The 19,667-nt window shown below is 39.5% G+C and overlaps 1 protein-coding gene across 9 annotated transcripts in view; it reads right to left on the bottom strand.

Moving 5' to 3' along the window:
- ARHGEF3 (Rho guanine nucleotide exchange factor 3) overlaps positions 1-19,667 on the bottom strand; it is a 128,690-nt gene that overhangs the window by 11,186 nt on the left and 97,837 nt on the right. For 6 of the 9 annotated variants that reach the window (XM_081184191.1, XM_081184192.1, XM_081184196.1 and 3 more), the window contains 2 exons: positions 836-943; positions 182-352 (listed from right to left, as the gene is read on the bottom strand). In XM_081184191.1, the coding sequence (XP_081040317.1) occupies positions 182-352; positions 836-943 (279 nt within the window). Of the gene's footprint in view, positions 1-181; positions 353-835; positions 944-2,836; positions 2,873-16,240; positions 16,522-19,667 lie in introns of those variants that run through there. The other 3 variants (XM_081184199.1, XM_081184195.1, XM_081184198.1) reach the window with 3 other exon arrangements.

The raw sequence follows: 19,667 nt of genomic DNA, 5'->3' as shown, positions 1-19,667 counted from the left end.
TTGCAAGGAGTGATTGTGCATTTCAGTGTTTTCATGTGTGCAAAGGAGATGGGTGGTGGCTAGTTCTTCCAAGGAGGGAAAAATAGGACTAAAAAAAAGTTTATACACAAACATGTGTATCTTCACTTGCATTCCTTAATGCCATTTCAGGCAAGTCCAAAGAGAATATAAGTAAGCAAACCTCTTGCCGCTTGATTTCTTTGGATGTCAGCATCTGATTGACACAAACATCAAAGGTCTCACTCCAAAGTTTACTGTCTCTTCGCTTGGTGCTAGCAGGAGGTACATTTCTAGTCCAGGGTCTTGAGGCAAGCAGATCTGGCCGACTGTCACTGCGAAAACTGATGGAACGCTGTGAAAAATAAAAATAAAATAGTTATTGCTTTGCTAGGGTTGATAGTAAGGTTAATTGTCATCTTGTTGAGGACAAAGTAAAACTGCTGTTTATTCACACAATACTGTTTAATATTTTGGAATGAGAACTGACGCAGTTGCATCAAAAAGGAGGAGTTAGGAGTTGTCTCCCATACTAGTTCTGCTCAAAATAGATCCATTAAAAGTAATGGATTCAAGTTAGTAATGTCTATTGATTTCAATGGGTCTATTCTATGTAGAAGTAGCATTGGAGACAACCTTGTATAACAGAAATTGTTATTGAGCAGAAATCAAACACTTGCTTTTACTGAAAGTGAAAATTATTAATAAAGTGCTTTTCATTACTTCCATATAGATGAGCAATATGCAAAAATAAATGCTTTACAAACAATACAAGAAATAAGACATGTTGTATCCCTTGTATTGAACCCTACTTAATTAATTAAAAAATCGGTTTTACCTGAAGCGTCTGACCGAATCGTTTCAAAGGAGTTGCTCGAACAGGAGGAATTAAACTTGCTAGTGATGTCACTCTAGAAAGAGGCCTGACCCGCTTATTACTGGGCTCCTGTAAATTTTAGACAAAATATTTACGTTTAGAATCATAAAACCAACCATAATACAAGTATAGAAGTTCCAATGTATCCCAGTCCCCAACAGGGGACCCTATTCAGGACTCCAACTGGCTGGTAGTATTATTTGGTTCTCCCAGAAGGTTTCAGGTGGGGATAAAGCAAAACCACCATCCTGAATACTTTCCACAGTGTGCCATATAGTGCTAATGGGTGCAAGTCCAAGTTTGGCTGTCAGCTTTTGGCCCCCAAAGGCCCCCAGGATGACTTAGAAAGGATAACACACAAATACAAAATTCAAGTACCAAAAAAACATACCTTACAAAAACTTAAGACAAACAACCTTAATATTTCAAAAATTATTAAAAGCCAAATGCATTTATTTTCCTGCCCAAACAACAAAGAGCAGTCCCCAAAAAGATGTCAGAGAGAGCAAGATTAAACCTGAGTATGTTGTTGTTATTATCATTTCCCCCTTTTCCATTTAAAACATGTAAAGTGTTACTGGTAGGAAGGCAATCAGACATGAAATTAAACAAAAATGCTAAAGACAGCAGCAAGCAACAGATCAAAACAGAAAGAGGCCCAGAGGATCACCATTGGGAGGGAATTCTACTATTTTGATGTCTCTGCCAAAAAATGTCCCATCTCTCATGCTCACCTATCTGATCTGATGTAAAGACAAAACTTAGCAGGGTCTCAGCAGCCTATCTCAAAGGTTGTGCAGGTTCATGGTGGATTAGGTGATTTCTGAAGATTGCTATAAACTGTGGAGAGAGGTAAAAAACCGTCTGTTGTCCTTTACTGTCTCCTGAGCTCTCCCCATATAGCACAGGGAAGGGGGCTAACTGCATGCACCTCTCTACCAGCCTTAACAGACACCTCCTGGGGTTCAATCTGTCAGGGGCTTGTGCTGACTAATACTTCCCCTATGACATTCCACCTCCAACATCCTCAGCATTTCATGGGTCAACTGCCCTTGACAATTTCTGGAAGATGCTAAGCAAAAAATCTCATTAGGCCATTTGGGGATAAAAAAGTCCCCCACAACTCTTTTCTCATACCCCAAGTATGCAGAAATCACTACCTTAGTAGGGTATTAGTAAGACTCGGCATGAGTACAACCAATTCTCATGTTTACTATTAAGATTATTTTGCTCAATGCACACAGCTGGCAAACATATGAAACATCAACAATACAAGAAGAAAATGTTTTGGAGAGAGAAAGGATGCACAACAGACATATGTAACTTCACACACCTTAGGGTTTAATCCTGTGCATGTTTACTCTGAAGTAAGTCCCATTGTGTTCAATTGGGCTTATTCTCAGGTAAGTGTGCATGCAATTGCACTGTTAAAACATTCATGCACATACATTTAATCACTTCCCTGTCTCATCTTGCAATGCAAAAGGTTCAGCAGCTATGCTTGTTATCATGACCTTGCCACTGAAAGGCATAGATACAATTTCAAAACAGAAGTCTTTAGCCTCAAATATTTCTTCCAGCTGAGAGTCAAATCATTATGCATTTCTGTGTTACCAGATCTCCAGCAATCAAGAATTAGAGAGTTTAAGATTACAGTATTTGCGAAGGTCATTTGTATATTTGATTGTATGCATATCTCTCAAATTTATTACGCAATTATAAAACAACCACTATGTATTTAAAGAACTGAGTTGTTAACAAAACTCAATAAGCATCTATCATCAAAGAGCAATTCAAGAACCAAGATATACAATTAACAACTCACTATTTAACCCCTTTTGTGTCAAGAACCTCTGAAGGATTAATACTCTTGTTTCTGCACACACACACACAAATGTAAACAAAGGTATAAGAAGCAGGAAAAGCTATAGCAGTAAATATTTTTTGAAAGTTTACGATTACCCTTGCTTTCCTAATCTCCATCCGACATTGAAGAGATCGTGGGCAGCACATGTAGACGGCAAGACTTGACAGAAAAACCCAAATCTTCCAGGTGACGTGAAACACATCAAAAATCACATTTCAGGAACATCCTAAGTCCATTCACCTCTCTTTTTCAGCCATGATCATGAAGTTTGCTTAAGCATCATATAATTCTAGTTTACTAGAAAAAACACTGGTGTAATAAACCAGCTCTGACTACAATCTTCCACATGCTAGCCATTCATATTAGCAATCATTTCTGGGGTTAGGGGTGGGGGGAAGGAAATCAGAGCATTAGCAACTTCATTAATAGTGATTAGAAATATCACTTCCATCAGCACAGCTACGGAGAGGAGAACTGGAAGCCAGCCACATATTTATTTCTCCACAAATAAAGCTGAAATCCAACAATATTCCTTAAAGCATGGAAGAAATATATTTTAAAACCCCACACAAATAACTGATTCATCCACTTGGCAGTCCTGGTTGCAAACAAAAAATGCAGTCTGCCCTCAAATCTTCAGCAGAGGTGCATTCTGTATCCTTCGCCTTCATCAGCAGTCCCTTGGCTCAGGTTTTTTGTTAAGTACATTTATTTTTATGCCACTGCAGCACCACTGGAATACTGAACACACTAGAAAAGACATTCAGCATTCACTATGATTCTCCTCTCAATGGCGCCTCAGCCATCAGCTGTTTCTTATTTAGCATGCCAGTGATGCTGTGCCAGAACAGAGAGACGCTTCTTCACATCAATCACACTGCACTGCAGTCCCGGTGGGATAGAGCTACGCCACAGTGCACACAGTTAAAAACACCCTGCCTGGTTATATATTCCCTTTAGTTTCAATGACTACAGAATATAGCAATATTTTTAAAAAAACTTATACAGCTTGTTTCCACAATTAGATGTAGAAGTTGCTTGAGAGTTGCTGTCCTTAGACAATTGCTGGCAAAGTGAATGAGGAGTTCCAGGATGCTTTAGTCACACACCCTTATTTCTCCCCATAAACAGTAAACTTCACTAAATGAACAACCTGCTCTTGTCCTTGAATAAAAGACGGAAACACGTGATATTGCAGGACAAGCTGACTTTCAGTGCTCCCCTAACTTTCGATTTGCATGCACACATTGTGCCTTTGAGATGTTCACCCAGACCCTTGGGAGCTCCTTAGCCATAAGATAGCTTTCATGCAGCTGGGGAAAAGATAAAAAAGACCCAATTATCTGAGCAGAGCAGGATCCCTTTGGCTTTTCTCACAGGATTGGCATTCCTGCTGCTGGCACACTGCCAATTTAGGGACTGGGCTCTGGGAGTGTGGCTGAGTCAATCAACATTTCTCCCAGCTGTATAGGGGCAATCACTCATAAATCAGAATCTCCCACACAGTTAAGAAAACGTCTAAAGAGCATTCAAATCAATAAGCTTAGAGTCAAGATAGGATGTTATTAGGATAGAAAAACCATGTAAACTGACTTTACTGGCTGTGACATCTGCATAGGAAGAAGGAGAAATGCATGTTCAGTCCCCCTTCTCTAGCAGCTATGGAACCAGATACCTTCAGAAAGGAAGATTTTCATTTCTCTAATGCAAGTGCTACAAAACTGAAAACTCTGCTGCTGCCTGGTTTTTGGAGGAGGCACACAGAGGCAACTGAGCAGTCTGCCATCTGGATAATATTGCACTGAATGAGAGATAGGGTCAGTATTTAGTTCGTTGTTTATTAAAATAGCTTCATATCAGTTAGAGTCCTTGAGCTGTTCTTAATTAATCTCTAGCCAAGGTGTGAGCATCTTTGCTTAAGGTAAAGACATACTTGTTGTGTCAATGCTCCCTGATGTGTACACAAACAGAAACCAAATTGATACTAATGAAGCCATTAGTGGTGATGTGAACAGCTGGGGGCAAAGTGCTATGAAATGCTAGGTGGACTCTAAGGTGATATTGTGAACATATAGGGTAGGCTCCCTATGCAGTTTAGAACCTTGGAGTCTACATAGTAAATATCCCTCCAACTTGAGAGCAATCTGACTATGACATCTGTCACCTGATTGATCACCAGGGTTGAGGTCATGTGCTTTAATATTTTTAGATCTTTTATTGTAATTTTATTGATACATGATAAATTATGTATTACAATTTTGATATAAGCCACATTGGGAATGTTTTGGCCCTGGAAAGCGGCACATAAAACTTTGAAATAAACAAATACATTCCAACTGACCTCTATTTTTTGCTCTAAACAAGGAAACTACCACAATCAGCTTTGGAGCAAGCCGGAATTTTAAATTAGGCTAAACTATATTAAACTGATACATGATTAACTTAACCCAGCGAGAGCCTGCAAACCACAGGTCAGGGAACCTTTATCCTTTTTATAGTCTGCTGAACAATAAAATGATTTTCTTGCATTATCTACATCACAGAATTCACAAGCTGGGTAATTTGTGACTGAAATTAACAAATTCTAGTCTTGAAGAAACCTTTCATTAGAAAACTCTGTAATCACAAAGGCTACTTGTGTATTAGGGTTTTTTGATGGCCATCCAGACTGACTCCCAGATTGGTTCCAGATACAAAAAGGGTGCCGCTAGTGAGCCCTGGAGTTGTTCATACATTGCAGGGCAAATGGTGAGTGCTGTCAGCTTTAACAATGCAACTGAGCTTTTTGGGTGGGCTGGTGTGCTTATTCCACCCTTGGAAGATGGTCCAAACCCCCCACCCTGGACCATCAAAACACCTGTTAAGGTCCTTTACTCACTGCTGTGTACTATGGCCTGGAACCACTATGCTATACCAACTCTCCAGAAATGGACTGTATAAAGTAACTGGAAATATAGCAAATAAAGACAGTTGCAGAAGAAGCAACAACAGCTAGCCCATGTATTTCATCACACTCCAAGAACCAAAAGTGTATTAACAATAAATAAAAGTTTGGTTGTGTTTTTTTGAAGAGAAGGTTGCAAGATTATTTACAGGGCAATGTAGCACTAATTAGGGCTAGAATGATATGTTCTGGAAAACAAATTAGTCTGCACTTAACACTGTAACTAAATACTCTACAAGGTGAAAGAGTATACTGTATAGTCTTAGTTTCAAATACAATCTGCCGGCCTCACAAATAAAACAAAACAGAACCATTTTGTTTCAGACACCTTATTCCTGGCACAGCTTCTATGCTCATTTACTTTCAAAGTTTCTAGTTTGGTCAACACTGTATTGGTATGTCAACATTTGTGATGGAAGAAAGCCTAAAAAAATATTATTTGTGTTAGTCTGCTACTGATTAAATTGGCACTAGATAAAATGGTTATAATAAAATAACCTCAAGTACTGAGCTTTAGTAGAAAACCGCATTAGGAAAAAGCCTCATTCAACCTCCATTCCACAGGAAGTTATCAATATCTAGAACTAGACAGAGCTTTGCTATTTCTTTTAATTATGCAGGTTGGGAGGGGGTACTTTTGGAAATGTAACATGCGGGTGCAGTCTTAAAGAAACTTCATTGGGAGTAAATCTGAATTCACTGGAAGGTACTTTTAAATAAATACGCATAGAAGCTGGTTACAAATAAAATATTTTGAACTCAGAAACGTCTCTGCCCCAAGTTGAAAGTAATCTGTTGAACAATGTCAAGCTAGCAAGGGTCAATATTTAGTTTAGACACACCCCAGGAAAACTAAGCCACTGATTTTGAAAGCTGCACTCCTGAAGGCTCTTTGAGTTACAAAAGCATCCTTGGTATAGAAGTACCTTTTCTGTGGGATCAACAGGGTTATCTCTGTTTTTCAAAAAAATCATGTGGCCATTCTAGTATTGGCTGAATAACTGTAGTCTAGGGAAATAAGCACTCCTGGATAGTGCCTTTTATTTCATTGGTACACTCTGCATGAGGGACGTGGGTGGCGCTGTCGGTTAAACCACAGAGCCTAGGACTTGCCGATCAGAAGGTCGGTGGTTTGAATCCTCACGACGGGGTGAGCTTCCGTTGTCCGGTCCCAGCTCCTGCCAACCTAGCAGTTCAAAAGCACATCAAAGTGCAAGTAGATAAATAGGTACCGCTCCAGCGGGAAGGTAAATGGTGTTTCCGTGCGCTGCTCTGGTCCGCCAGAAGCGGCTTAGTCATGCTGGCCACATGACCCGGAAGCTGTACGCCGGCTCCCTCGGCCAATAAAGTGAGATGAGCACCATAACCCCAGAGTCGGTCACGACTGGACCTAATGGTCAGGGGTCCCTTTACCTTTACACTCTGCATACTGGCATGGTGAGGAGCACCTTTGCTATGCAGCTCAATATAATTAGTATTCAGTATAGAGAATTGGGTGCTGTTCATATTCCTGGAATGACCTGGGCATGACCTCAGATAATGAGCAAGAGGATGTGGCTAAAACACCTTTAGATTCCTGCCAGCATTGCTAATTCAAGCTCTTAATCAGTACATGTGGTTAATCTAAAATGCCAACCAGAGCTTTATGCTGCACAGCACAGCAGAAATATCACAGAAATGTCAGCATCATTAGGCTGAACAGCATTATTTGATTTATTTATAAGATTTCTTACTTGCCCTACACCATAAGGGTCCAGGACAGGGTACAACAATATAACAATATATTAAAGTCAGTTAAAACAATGTATATCAGCAGAGTAGGTTGGGTCCTTAAATTCAATTTAAAAATACAATAGTAAAATGAAAAAGTACTTTGCAACCATAGTACGAATGAATTTTGACAAATATATTAATGTCTTCATTGAAATAATTTGGAGGGTAACATGCTTCAATTTTAGTTCTATTGTATATTATTTACTTAAAACACTTTTACACCACCCTTCATACTATTCACTGCACATTCCATTCAACAGTACAGCTGATAGGGCTGTACAGTTATTAGCCTGAAGAAAATCTCTTTGTTATTTTCAAGTAAGAATAATCATTGTCTTTTGGGATCAGAGCCTGTGGGCAGAGAAGAGGAAGTGATAGAGCTGCTGAATCCAAACCTAGCCCGTTTCGTAGAAAGGTGCCCACAATTCACTTTTCTGAAGTGCCAGTGGCAACAGGGGAGAGGGGTTCTTGAATCCCACTTTTGAAATGCTCTTTACCAATATAGGTGTGGGAGACAAAATAGATCACTGTCACCCACATGTGTGGGGTAAATAACAACAACAACAAAATGGCTGGATACCTAGATTCAAAATGCGGACATTCTAGCAGGGGGAAACCCTCAGTAGCAGAGTTTAAACTCAAAAAGTCAAGCAACACTGTAGTGTTAGGAATATAGGTTGTTAGACCCTTTTATCCTGCTTAGTTGCATACAGAACTCACCTTTTTCTACCACTCTTGCAATGAACAAGCCATACACTGTTAAGTAAATTTTAAAATGTTTTACTTACAAAATGTTCCAAAGGTCAGATTCAGGCATTTATTAAAGCAGCAGCAAGGAAAACACAGGCAGAATACTCTTGGGTAAAAAATACAGAAAGATAGCTTCAAACATGTGCTCTAAACGTGGAGCTTTCTTAGGCATTTCTTCCTTGGTCAGTTACATGACACAGAAAAAGGGAACAGGAAGAGAAGGCTTCACTTCTTCCCTCATGGAAAAGACGGGGTGTGACCTAGCCAAGTCTAGGAACAGAACTCTCTTGTCTTAACCCGTCCATGCACTAACTAGCACTCATTCATAGCTATGTTTCACTGCAATTTCCCACAGGAACAACAAACATTTCTTTTATCATTCTGAAATCAAGATAGATCTTGATTCATTTCAGTTGATGTTAGGTTGATTTTTATCATTTTAAAAATGTGTGTGTGTGTGTGTGTGTGTGTGTGTGTGTGTGAGAGAGAGAGAGAGAGAGAGAGAGAGAGAGAGAGAGAGATTAACTGTTCCTGCTTGCAACACTGTTATAATGTTGTTTTTATATTCTTGTAAGTTTCTCTGAATATTATTTGTAATAGAAAAGCGACCTAGAAGCATTTAAAATTAGGTTTTAAATAAATAAATGCAATATTTTGCATTCTCTCTCACACATACTCTTCTTTTTCTAAGGGCTGCAGGAACATGTAGTTTAAACAAAATAATTCAGTTGTTTTAAAACTGTTATGGGTGGGATGGTAGGTGGAATGCATCACACATTCCAAGCACTGTCCAGCTGGTGCCTACGATAGTCACACCAAAACACACAAACTGCAACAAAATCCATTCTGGTTTACAGACATTATGCCCTTTACAAGCTACATTGTACTTTGCTCACAAAGTGCTTAAAGGGAAAAGGATACAGATTAGGGTAAACAGGGATAAATCTAGCCCTCTGTGAGGCAGGTAAACAGGATACATAAGAGTTTCCTCGCCAGAAATTCATTTCATGTATTGCAACTAAACAGTTTCAGAAGGGCAAAAAAGAAGTGTGTGTATACTGAAGGCAATGAGCTTTATGGTACTGATCCCCAGTTTTTAAAAGGCTGTTCAAAAACACCCCCATCACCTATATAATTTTAGGAAAATCCCTTCCTGCATCTCAAATTGCCTCAGAATATCTGCTATTGAGTCTTGATACAACAGGCTGAAGAAGAGTAGATAAATAAGCACAGAGGAGACAAGGAAAGAAACAGGAGGAGAAGCTATAAATATTTCTTTTCTTTTCCTTTTCCTTTTCCTTCCTTTTCAAGAGATGCATGTTTGAAATATTAATTTTCAATGAACAATGCTGATGAATAAACCTTTTCACAACAACATTGTTTATTGCTTCATGTGTGTGTAGCTTTGTCTTAAAAATGAAACTATTCAGCTGCCGCACATGAAATGACTTTCTGGGAAGGAAACTCTTTCTCATGTATCCTGTTTACCTGCTTCTCAGAGGGCTAGGTTTATCCATGTTTACCCAAACCTGCATCCTTTTCTCTTCAAGTACTTCATGAGCAAATGACAATGCAACATAAAAAGGGCCCAATGTATGTAAACCAGCGGCTCCTATATGAAGTCACCACATCAAGCAGCATGCTAAATATACTTTCAGAGAATCTCAGAGATACAGACTCCTCAGGAAGGAGAGCATTCATCACTTCCGGCTCCTTCACAGCTAGCTTGTCAAAGCACTCTGCACCTACAACTCCTTTAGACTCACTTTCTTCTGTCCAGTAGCCCTCCCGGCCCAGCTTCCATATGCTCTATTGGAGTAATGTTATCTCAGTCTGCTTCACACTTGGAATCATTTAGCAAGCAGGAACACAGTGAGACATAACAAAATTGTGAGATGTGTGCATGGGATCAGTGACAACAGGCCCCTTGTCCAGGGGCCGGAATGTATCTCTCAACTCTGCAGTGGTAGTGATGCTATGCAACTAGAGGTTGTCCATAACAGCTAGCCAGGAAAGTAAAGGCAGCTCTCTCCAAAGTCCCTGCAGTCTCTGGTAGCTAACTCTGAGAGGTCAGAGTGAAGAAACCTCTCACTGAGACCACTTCACTGGAAACAAGAGACACTTGGCTGGATTCAGCTCAGTACAGTGGTACCTCGGGTTAAGAACTTAATTCGTTCTGGAGGCCCGTTCTTAACCTGAAACTGTTCTTAACTGATCTTAAAGCTACCACTTTTGCTAATGGGGCCTCCTGCTGCCACTGCACCACCGGAGCACGATTTCTGTTCTCATCCTGAAGCAAAGTTCTTAACCTGAGGTACTATTTCTGTGTTAGCGGAGTCTGTAACCTGAAGCGTCTGTAACCTAAGGTACCACTGTAATTGAGCTAGCGGGAGTCATTGCAATGAGTTCACTAGCTTGACAGGGCTTCCCCCACTTCTTTGCCTTGAGCTCCTCAGTAGGCTTTGGATGGTTGGAAGAACCCCCAAGAAGAGCACGCACATGGAAGGGAGTAGTGGGGAGAATGTTCCATCAGGCAAGCAGAACTGCTTACGCTGATGCAACAATCTCCTTAAAGTGCTGCTTTGAATTCCACCCGGTGATAGTCACCAATGTGGCTGGTTTTAAAAGAAGATTACACAAATTCATGGAGTATAAGGGTATTATGCATTTATTTATTTATTTATTTATTTATTTATTTATTTATTTATTTATTTATTTATAACAAAACAAAACTCAAAGTGGTTTACAAAAAGATAAAAAATAGAAATCATGAAAAATTACAGCCATACTCTAACATACTAAAGCAGATTTAAGTTACCTCAACTTTCTAAGCATGTGGGTAGGCTTGTCTAAACAAGAATGTTTTTAGCAGGCACCAGAAAGAGTGCAGTGAAGGTGCCTGCTTGATCTCAACAGACAGGAAGTTCCAAAGTGTAGATGCTGCCACACTAAATGATTGAGTTCTTACAAATGCAAAATAGGTATTATGTGGCACCTGTAGTAGTGCCAATTCTGCCAATTGAAGTGGTCAAGTGGGCATGTGTGGGGTAAGGCAATCTCATAAGTAAACTGGTCCCAAGTTGTGAACCCTGATAACTATGTGCTACCTCCCCTGTCAGAGGCAATGCCTCTGAATACCAGTCGCTGAAAACTGAAGGGAGGGAGGGTACTGTTGCACTCAGGCCATTGCTGTCTGTTTTCCACCGTCATCTGGTTGGTCACTGTGAAAACAGGATGCTGAACTAGATGGGCTACTGGCCAGATGCAGCAGGTTCTTCTTACACGTGCAACTTAGTAATTCTCAAACAGTATTTGAAAACTATTAGTCTGCTTGTATGTATCTTAGAGTTTTCTCTCTCTCATGTTTATTGTGGTATCTATTCTCATATTACAATTTAGACAACTTCACACAAGTACCACTAAAAGGTAAAACAGCAGCTCCCCTTAAGAGCATAAGAGCTGGAGCAGGCCAAGAGTCCATCTGTTCTAGCATCCTGTTCTTGCAGTGGTCAACCTGGTGCATAAGGGAAGCCTACAAGCAGGTCCTGAGTGCAACGGCACTCTTTCCTCCTTTTGATTCCCAGCAACTGGTATTCAGATGCCTATCACCTCCAACAGTGCAGGTAGAATGTAGCCACTGTGGCTAGCAGCCATTAATAGTCTTACCCTCCATGAATTGGTCTAATTCACTTCTAAACCCACTGAAGTTGCTAGCCATCACTACTTCTTGCTGGAGCAAATTTCCTCATTTACGTATGTGCTGTGCAGAAAAACACTAAATTCAGCCTCCAATATTAATTCCAGAGGCTAAAAATGCAGGTCTTTTGCAACCAGTTGCTGCATGGTGTAGTGTTTAGAGGATAGGGGAGCCACATTGTAATCCCCATTCACCCATGAAGCTCAGTGGGTGGCCTTGCGTCAGTCACCTTATTTCAGCTCACAGGGTGGTTGTGAGGATGGAATGGGGAGGATGGAGAACCATGTATGTCCCCTTAAGCTTCTTGTAGGGAAAGCCTGACAGAAACATTATAATTAATAAATAAATAAATAAATAAAGACTACTTTGTTTACCTACATATGCATATCAATCCTTACTTAAAAACTGGGTACTGTCAAGAAGAGATAAATGTGAATTCGTTACTACTTGGCCTCGTTACTACTTGAATTCGTAGTACTTGGCCTCACTTGACTCCAATGATTGCCACTCCCTTAGGGCACAACACAGAATTATGGCTTACTAACATTATGAAACTAGATTATAATGCATCAAGTGGCTCTGTTTTTTAGTCTTTATCCTATTACATCATACAGTTCAAAGTTCTTAGTTTTTGCTGGATTAGCCAAAGCTAGAAATTGCTTTGTCTCATTTATTAGCTGGCAGCTTTTTACCACTACTTTGTCTGGTTTCTGTCTAGCAAAATCAGCAATAATTTTGTAGTACCTACTACATAGATACTATTGGCACTACACAAAGAAACAGCCTTTTCCAGAACAGATAAAGATACTAACTAAATTAATAGCACTATAAATGAAAAAGTTGCACGTCTGATTTCATCATTTGAAGGTTGGTTTCATGATTTCCAACAAATTACATGTGGTGTTTCCAGAAAAAAAGCAATGGATTTGCCAGTTTCTACACACAAATATTGCCCCACATAATTTCTGGGCACATGGAAGAAAATCATAAACAACGAAACTGCCAACTGAAAATACTCATGTTAAAAAATGACAGATCTGTTCCATGCAGATAGAAAGTCTAAAGAAGAAATGGATCTCTACTATATAACAAATGTCAGGCTCAAATGTCCTGCACAACCAGTACAGGTTGCAGTCAGAGATAAAGGCTAACTCAAGTTGTGCAGCACCACAGCAGACTGGAGGCTGTATTGAAGCTCGCAGTCCAAGCTTCAGTATAGTGACCTAAGAGTCAGGTGACCTAAGCAGCCTATAGGGTCTTATCTGGCCTTTACATAACTGCCAGCTCTGGCTGGCCTCCTCAGACAATGTAACTTGTCACTGCATGCTGGCTGAACTGCTAATGGGCTGAATTCCTGCCTAGAGCCCTGTTAGTTCTGGTTCGGAGGAACTAACTACCTGCCTGTCTGCAAGCCCTGACACTAGTAATTGCTCCCCCAACAGAACTTCCATTCTAGACCTCAGTTAATATAATAAAATATTATGTGGAGAATTATCATGCTAGTCGTCTTTTTATTTTCTCTCACCTCCATTTTTAAATGCACCACACATTCCACAGACCAGGCTATGTTGAGAAGAGCCTCTCCCACTTTCCCCAGTAAGCCCCATCTACACATCATGTAACACCACATAAGTGGAAACCTAGGAAGAAGTAGGCACTGTGGGTTGTATACAATGAAATCAATGGGCTCATGGAATGACTTCCACTCATGCAACAAACCCCACCTTCTCCTCCACCTGCATGCACCCTCAAATCTGCTCTAAATCCCCCCCCCCAACTCTCTGGAGCAGATTTGGAGATAGTGGTAGGAGAGGAAGAGAGGAAAGGGAAGTTCCACTGTCTGAGTAGAACTTGTTCTGCAAGCACAATTACTTCATTGGACACAACCCTGCATATGCTTGGCTTTGCCACACCAACATTCACCAAAAGCTCCACCAGGTTCAGTTTGTTATCTACAGCATCCATTCCACCAGGAGGGAAGGCTATGACACTGCTGGGCCTCTCCACCTGCTCTGCTGAAAGATGAGCTCCAACAGGCTTCACCCACCCTCAGCTGTCATTTACAGAAGCCATTTCAAGCAACAGAAGAGGGAGAGGCATGGGGCTATAGGGGCTTCTCTACCCACTTTGCTATAATACCAGCAAATTTTGACACTGCCTCACCTTGAGATCTTTCAACTTCAGCTGGTTGTTAGAAGAATTCTGCAACTAAGAAACAGTGCTGAAATTTGCTCCCCTCCTCCTATTTTTATTTTGTGTTGTGTCTTTGAGATTGTAAGCATGAGGACAGGTGTTCTCTTATTACTGATATTTATAAACAAACTACAGCTTTCACACCACTCAATATATACACAAATACCTTGTAATAAAGTAAGTTTTTTTAAAAATAATAATCCTGGTATTTACAAATATACACTCCATAGTACAAATTTGTATGAAGAAAGTAACATGGATTCTTCCTTTTGTAAAATAATTTGATAACAAGATTCAAGAGAGGAATAAGCATATTAACTCGTTTTGTGTCTAAATACAAATAGAATAATACCAAGCCTTTTACTTTACCAGTATTTGTTCAGTTAAGAAACTTGGTGCATATTACTAGCTGACAATGATCCCAGTCAGTTTCAGCTGCCTAAAGCTCACAAAGCAGCAAAGGGTTTTCAAGCTCAAGGATTGCTGATACTCAAAGCTGCTTTGATTAACCATCTAATATCACAAAATCATAGGTGAATGCACCCTCTGAGCGTAAGGTGAACTATACTGGTCTTAATGTCTCCCTATTAGCAAATTATTAGACAATATACGCATACCCTCCTGCTTCTCAAGAGTTCTGTTTTTAAAATAGCATTTTACTTCATGTTTTTCTATTTGCTTCTCTGCTGTGAAAAGATTTTCCGCTGTTGTGGAGAACTACTCAACTGGTCTTTTATCACTTCTATAGATTAGCAGAGCACTTTCTTCTTCATCATGAATGTTTGTGTTTATCTAACACTTAAACACATAAAACAGAGCTGCAGAGCTAATTGCTAAAATAAATTTATTATCATAATCTGAATGAAAGACTCTATTACTATTTCATAATTTATGTTCTGGGAGTGGGGAATCAACTCTTACAGCTGATTTAAACAACCCATATAAAACCTTTTGTATACATCTCCAAGAAAGTAAATTGTGGAAACTTATTATGTCATACAACTGCATACCTAAGACAGTTCAACAACACCTATTAAGATGAACTTCAAGTGCAAAGGATTGTGTGAAAGAGACAAGGGTGGCAAAATTCCTATTTGTTTACTAAACATTAATTTTTTTCAAAAGGATCTGCTATTTTTGTGATTTCTGGGCAGACAATGCAACTCTCTTGGTAGTTAAATCTCACTGATAACAATAGGCATATTTCTGAGTAAATATAGCTTAGACTAGGCAGCTAGTAAATTTTATATAGTTAACGGAAATAGCTAATGCTAAAATGCCCTATCACCACAAAAAGCATAGTCATGATGACTTAAATAGTCTCTGAAATAAATATTCATCAGTTCATTAACTAGTTAGAATAGATAGGTGATAGATGATATATAGAGAGATAGATAGTCCTTCATAGAAACTCTATTAAAAGGAGTCCAATTTTCTTTATTAAAAACAGAAAAGACCTCACATGGGTTCTAAATATTTTGTGTATTTTGTAAAGAGTTCAATTAAAACAGTCAGTAACAGCCTCTGCCTGTTGGCCACTTGTTCCTGATTCTATTTGTGAACCTGTGAAAATGACAGTGTTTCAAATAGTCTTACTTAACAAATAAGCATTGAGAACCTAAAGGACTGTACCTGTGAATGCCAATGATTTATTTGAGCATGAAATCTGTTTTCCTATGAAATGCACAATCAACCTTAAAAGAAAACACTAATATATGCATTTCAGTGCATATCTCTCAATTACTTATTCCAGAAATGAATCTTAATTTTATCAAAGCACTGTGCTTTTTCCTATTTAAAAATGTTTAGGGGTACTCTCATTTTGACTCAAGGAAATCACCATTTTATAGTTCAAATCCGGAAAAATAAATACAGTAAATGGACAAAAGTACAAAGATTCACAAAATGTTTAAGGGTATGTGTACCCCTGCGTGCCCCCTAGAAAAAAGCACTGTCAAAGCATATTCTGATATCAAACTTATGCTGCTGTAGAATATGAGCAAAGTTGTGCAGGTCCTCTATGTGAAAAATGTGAGAGATCAGTACCGGAGATTCAAAGTTGTTATTCTGTCCCAGGTAAAACAGATTCTTTCAACTAGAAAAAAACTGCAGTAAAGGCTCTCAAATATCTACCGATCATACCTCTGTTTCTCTTGTTGAGATGCTCGCTGTCTGTACTTCCAGTCCACAGTTTGCTCTTTTGACTGTGAGATAAAATGGATAATCCTTTGCCACCATTGTGGCTGAAGGAGCAGCAGTTTCGGATGTCACAGCTGATTCTGTTGGGCTACCAGCTATGACAGCAAAGCCAAGTCTTCCCTCTGCAGCCCCTCTGGCACGCAGCTGCTGGGGAAATCAAAGTGTGCTCCTGCTGCTGCTGCGCTAGGCTTCTGATAGCATTATCTAAGGCAGCTCTTGTGCTCCACTGAAACAGGAAGCAGAAAAGCTCTTGAGTGTGTCAAGCAAGTGTAACTGAATATTGCTCATGACTGAGCCCCGCCCACTGACAACAGGATGGGAGGAGAGTGGGCAAGATCAGTACAGACCAGAGGAACACAGCAAATTACTGAAAACTCATTCAGAAACCAATGGGGAAACATCTGACTAAAGCTCGGGGTACTATTTTCAAAAGGGTGGAAGCAGGAAACAGTGTTCACAGTTCTTGCCTTTCCAAAAGTGCTATTTGATTGCTGTCAGCAAAATTGGAAGATTCATTTGACATTGACACATGAAAGAAAACCACACTTTTTAGCATTTTGCTTACCTAGCTATATGAATCCGTCCCACATCCTTCATCACTACTGTGGCCTCCTTGCAAATTTTATGCTGGAGAGTTAATATTCCTTTTAAAGAAACATTCAGATATGGGTTTCCCCCACCTGAAATAGTATAATTCTATAAAGGCTGCACCAATTGCCTTTTGAGCACGCAGTTCATCTTTTATATGTTAAGAGTGTAAGATGTGGATGATATTTATGAGTGTGTAGAGATATTAAACTTCATTACTTTTATGCCCATTAAGAAACATCATTGTCTGAACTGTACTTATCAAATTTGTGCTTTTCTAGAAAAAGCAAGTAAATGCTAACCTTTACTAAGTGCTTTGCTTTGGACTGTTATTATTAGTTTGCCTTTTCCCATCTGGCAGAACAAAGGTTTGTTTTGAGAGACTAATGTTAGCCTCAGTTATTAGGCAGAGAGCTGCCTCTTTTTCTTTTTCATCTCCTCCTAAGGGTGTAAGAAACAGGTTTTCTAAAATAGGGAAAAGCAGAATAAGTGTTGTGATGCCCTCTTAATGAAAGAGAAATAAGAGAACTTGACAACAGTAAGTGTCTGCGGTACAGAATAAAGGAAACCGTGACTAAGAAGAAACAGAGAAAGGAAGGTTAATATTTAAAAATCACTTCCAGGGGAAGACAAATGCAACCTTCCATATATTACTTAATTAGAAATACTGTCAGTGGTGCAAATATTTTAAAATCAGAACCAAATAACTGTTACAAAACTAGATTTTTATGTTGTTTTTGCAGGCTCAAAAATAGTAGCTCCCCTTGAAACATTGTTTATTTTATTTATAAAAACATTATAAGTAACTATTCATTTTAAAAATCCCTATGACACCCTGGAAACAGTGTCAGCTGGCTAAACCAAGTGAGGGTAGCTGATGGGTCTCAAGCCCTCGGGGAGTTAGAGACTTCCCCTGCATGTGACAACAGTCTCCACAGGATTGAGCCGACAAGATCAGTAGTGGATCAAATGGTCAAGATCTTGTCGGCTCAATCCTCTGCATGTGCTGTAGAAGGAAGTGAGGGGCAGATGGGGCTCATCAACCTGGGAAGGTAGCCCATCTAGAAGGAAAACTCTGATCCTAAACATCCATTGCCTTGTGTGACAAATGCTAAGGAGTAAACCTTACACAAGACTAGAATAGAGTACCTAAGATGGTTGGATGGCACCTTGTATGCCTTTTTCCTCCAACTTCTACAGCCAAGCTGGTGCCAAACGTATTGCTCTGCTTTTCTTTGGATCACATCAGCGAGGCCGGGGGGCAGGGTTGTCATCTGGGTGGCCCACAGTGCCCAGGCTTGTGCCCTAGGAAAGTCACTTCAGTGCTGCTAATGCAGCACTTTGATTTTACCCCTGGAGGTCCCTTGAGAAACATAGCCAAAGGCTACAGCCCTAAGCAAACTTCCTAAAAATTCAGTCCCACTAAACTAGATTTACTTCCAAGATTTGCTGTTTAGGATCAGGCAGCACATGTTCAGGCACATAGCTCTTTCACTGGACAAATGTTTTGGGAAGCCAAAATCCATTGAGCTCAACTGCCTGTGCCAGATGAATTAAACACACTATAGACCACAGAAAGGTCAGAGAGTGCTTATTTATCAGGCTTTGTAGTCCAAACCATAATCATGTCACCACATCAAGAGAGCGCCAAAATAACTTCTGACTTCTGAGAAACTCCCTTACGGAAAAAACCCATGATGATTTCCCATCTCACTGCAAATATTCAAGTATTCCAAGCGATTACAAATTTCAAAAGAACTGAAGAGATTATAGAGATAGATACACCAAGTTTATGAATGAACCCATGCACCCCATTCAACATTACTGAAAGTGCAATTATTTTTCCCCAAAGAACAGCACAGGCAGCCCGGGTCACAATTTGTTCACTTATACAAAGTGGGTTATATAAAGTCCTGCACATTCTAACTAGAATGACCCCTCAGGGCCATGCCAAAGGAAACTATTATAAGACTCCAGTGACCCACATGTTTCACTTCACCTTTTAGGGAGTGACACACGAGGGTATATGATAAAGGCAGTGAATTATAAGGTATATGTCAAATACATTTCATGCAACAAAGAAAAATGGCAATGGACTAAACAACATCATAACAAAATCTGAACAATTCAATAAAGACAGGTTGCTGGGCTCCAGCCATGCTGGGCACAGGTCACGTTCCTAACCCTACTCATCTTGCAAAAACATGCCAATATCATTTTATTAATATAACAGAGTTAATAAAGCAATTCTGAAGGGAAAATAAGAAACTCCCTGTCTATAGATACCAGACAGACACCTTCACTTTACTCTTTTCATTGCTTGCTTAATACATTTTTGTTTAGATAAGCTTATCCAGACACGTAGATGCTGATGTATTTCACTTTCTTTCACTGTTAATTTTGATTACTTCTAAATGTTTTCAGATATTTTTATTGATAATTTTAGTATTTCCTGCAAATTCCTCAGAGGTATTTCTACCATCAAGTGCTGTATGCATTTTGTTAATCAATTACTAAAGTAATACTCTGATCTGAATACAAGTTCTACATTCAGAATTCATTTTAGAGTAATACTTCTCCCTATCCAGAAAAATCTTTAACGGTACAGGATGAACAGAGTGATTTGGCAAAAAAAAACCCCACAATTTCAGTAAGACCAGGATTTTCAGGGAATCACAAAGTATGTAGTGCCCATTGAACAAACACAGGATATCCTATACTTAAAGCACCTCAAACAGCTGCCCAGTGCCCCCTTTGCTCCCACATAGTTTTTGTACGTCTG

Source organism: Podarcis bocagei (genome assembly GCF_964188305.1).
Source record: "Podarcis bocagei genome assembly, chromosome: 2".
Taxonomy (NCBI): domain Eukaryota; kingdom Metazoa; phylum Chordata; class Lepidosauria; order Squamata; family Lacertidae; genus Podarcis; species Podarcis bocagei.
Note: the sequence above shows the minus strand (reverse complement) of the source record. Positions and strands in the feature narration are given on the sequence as shown.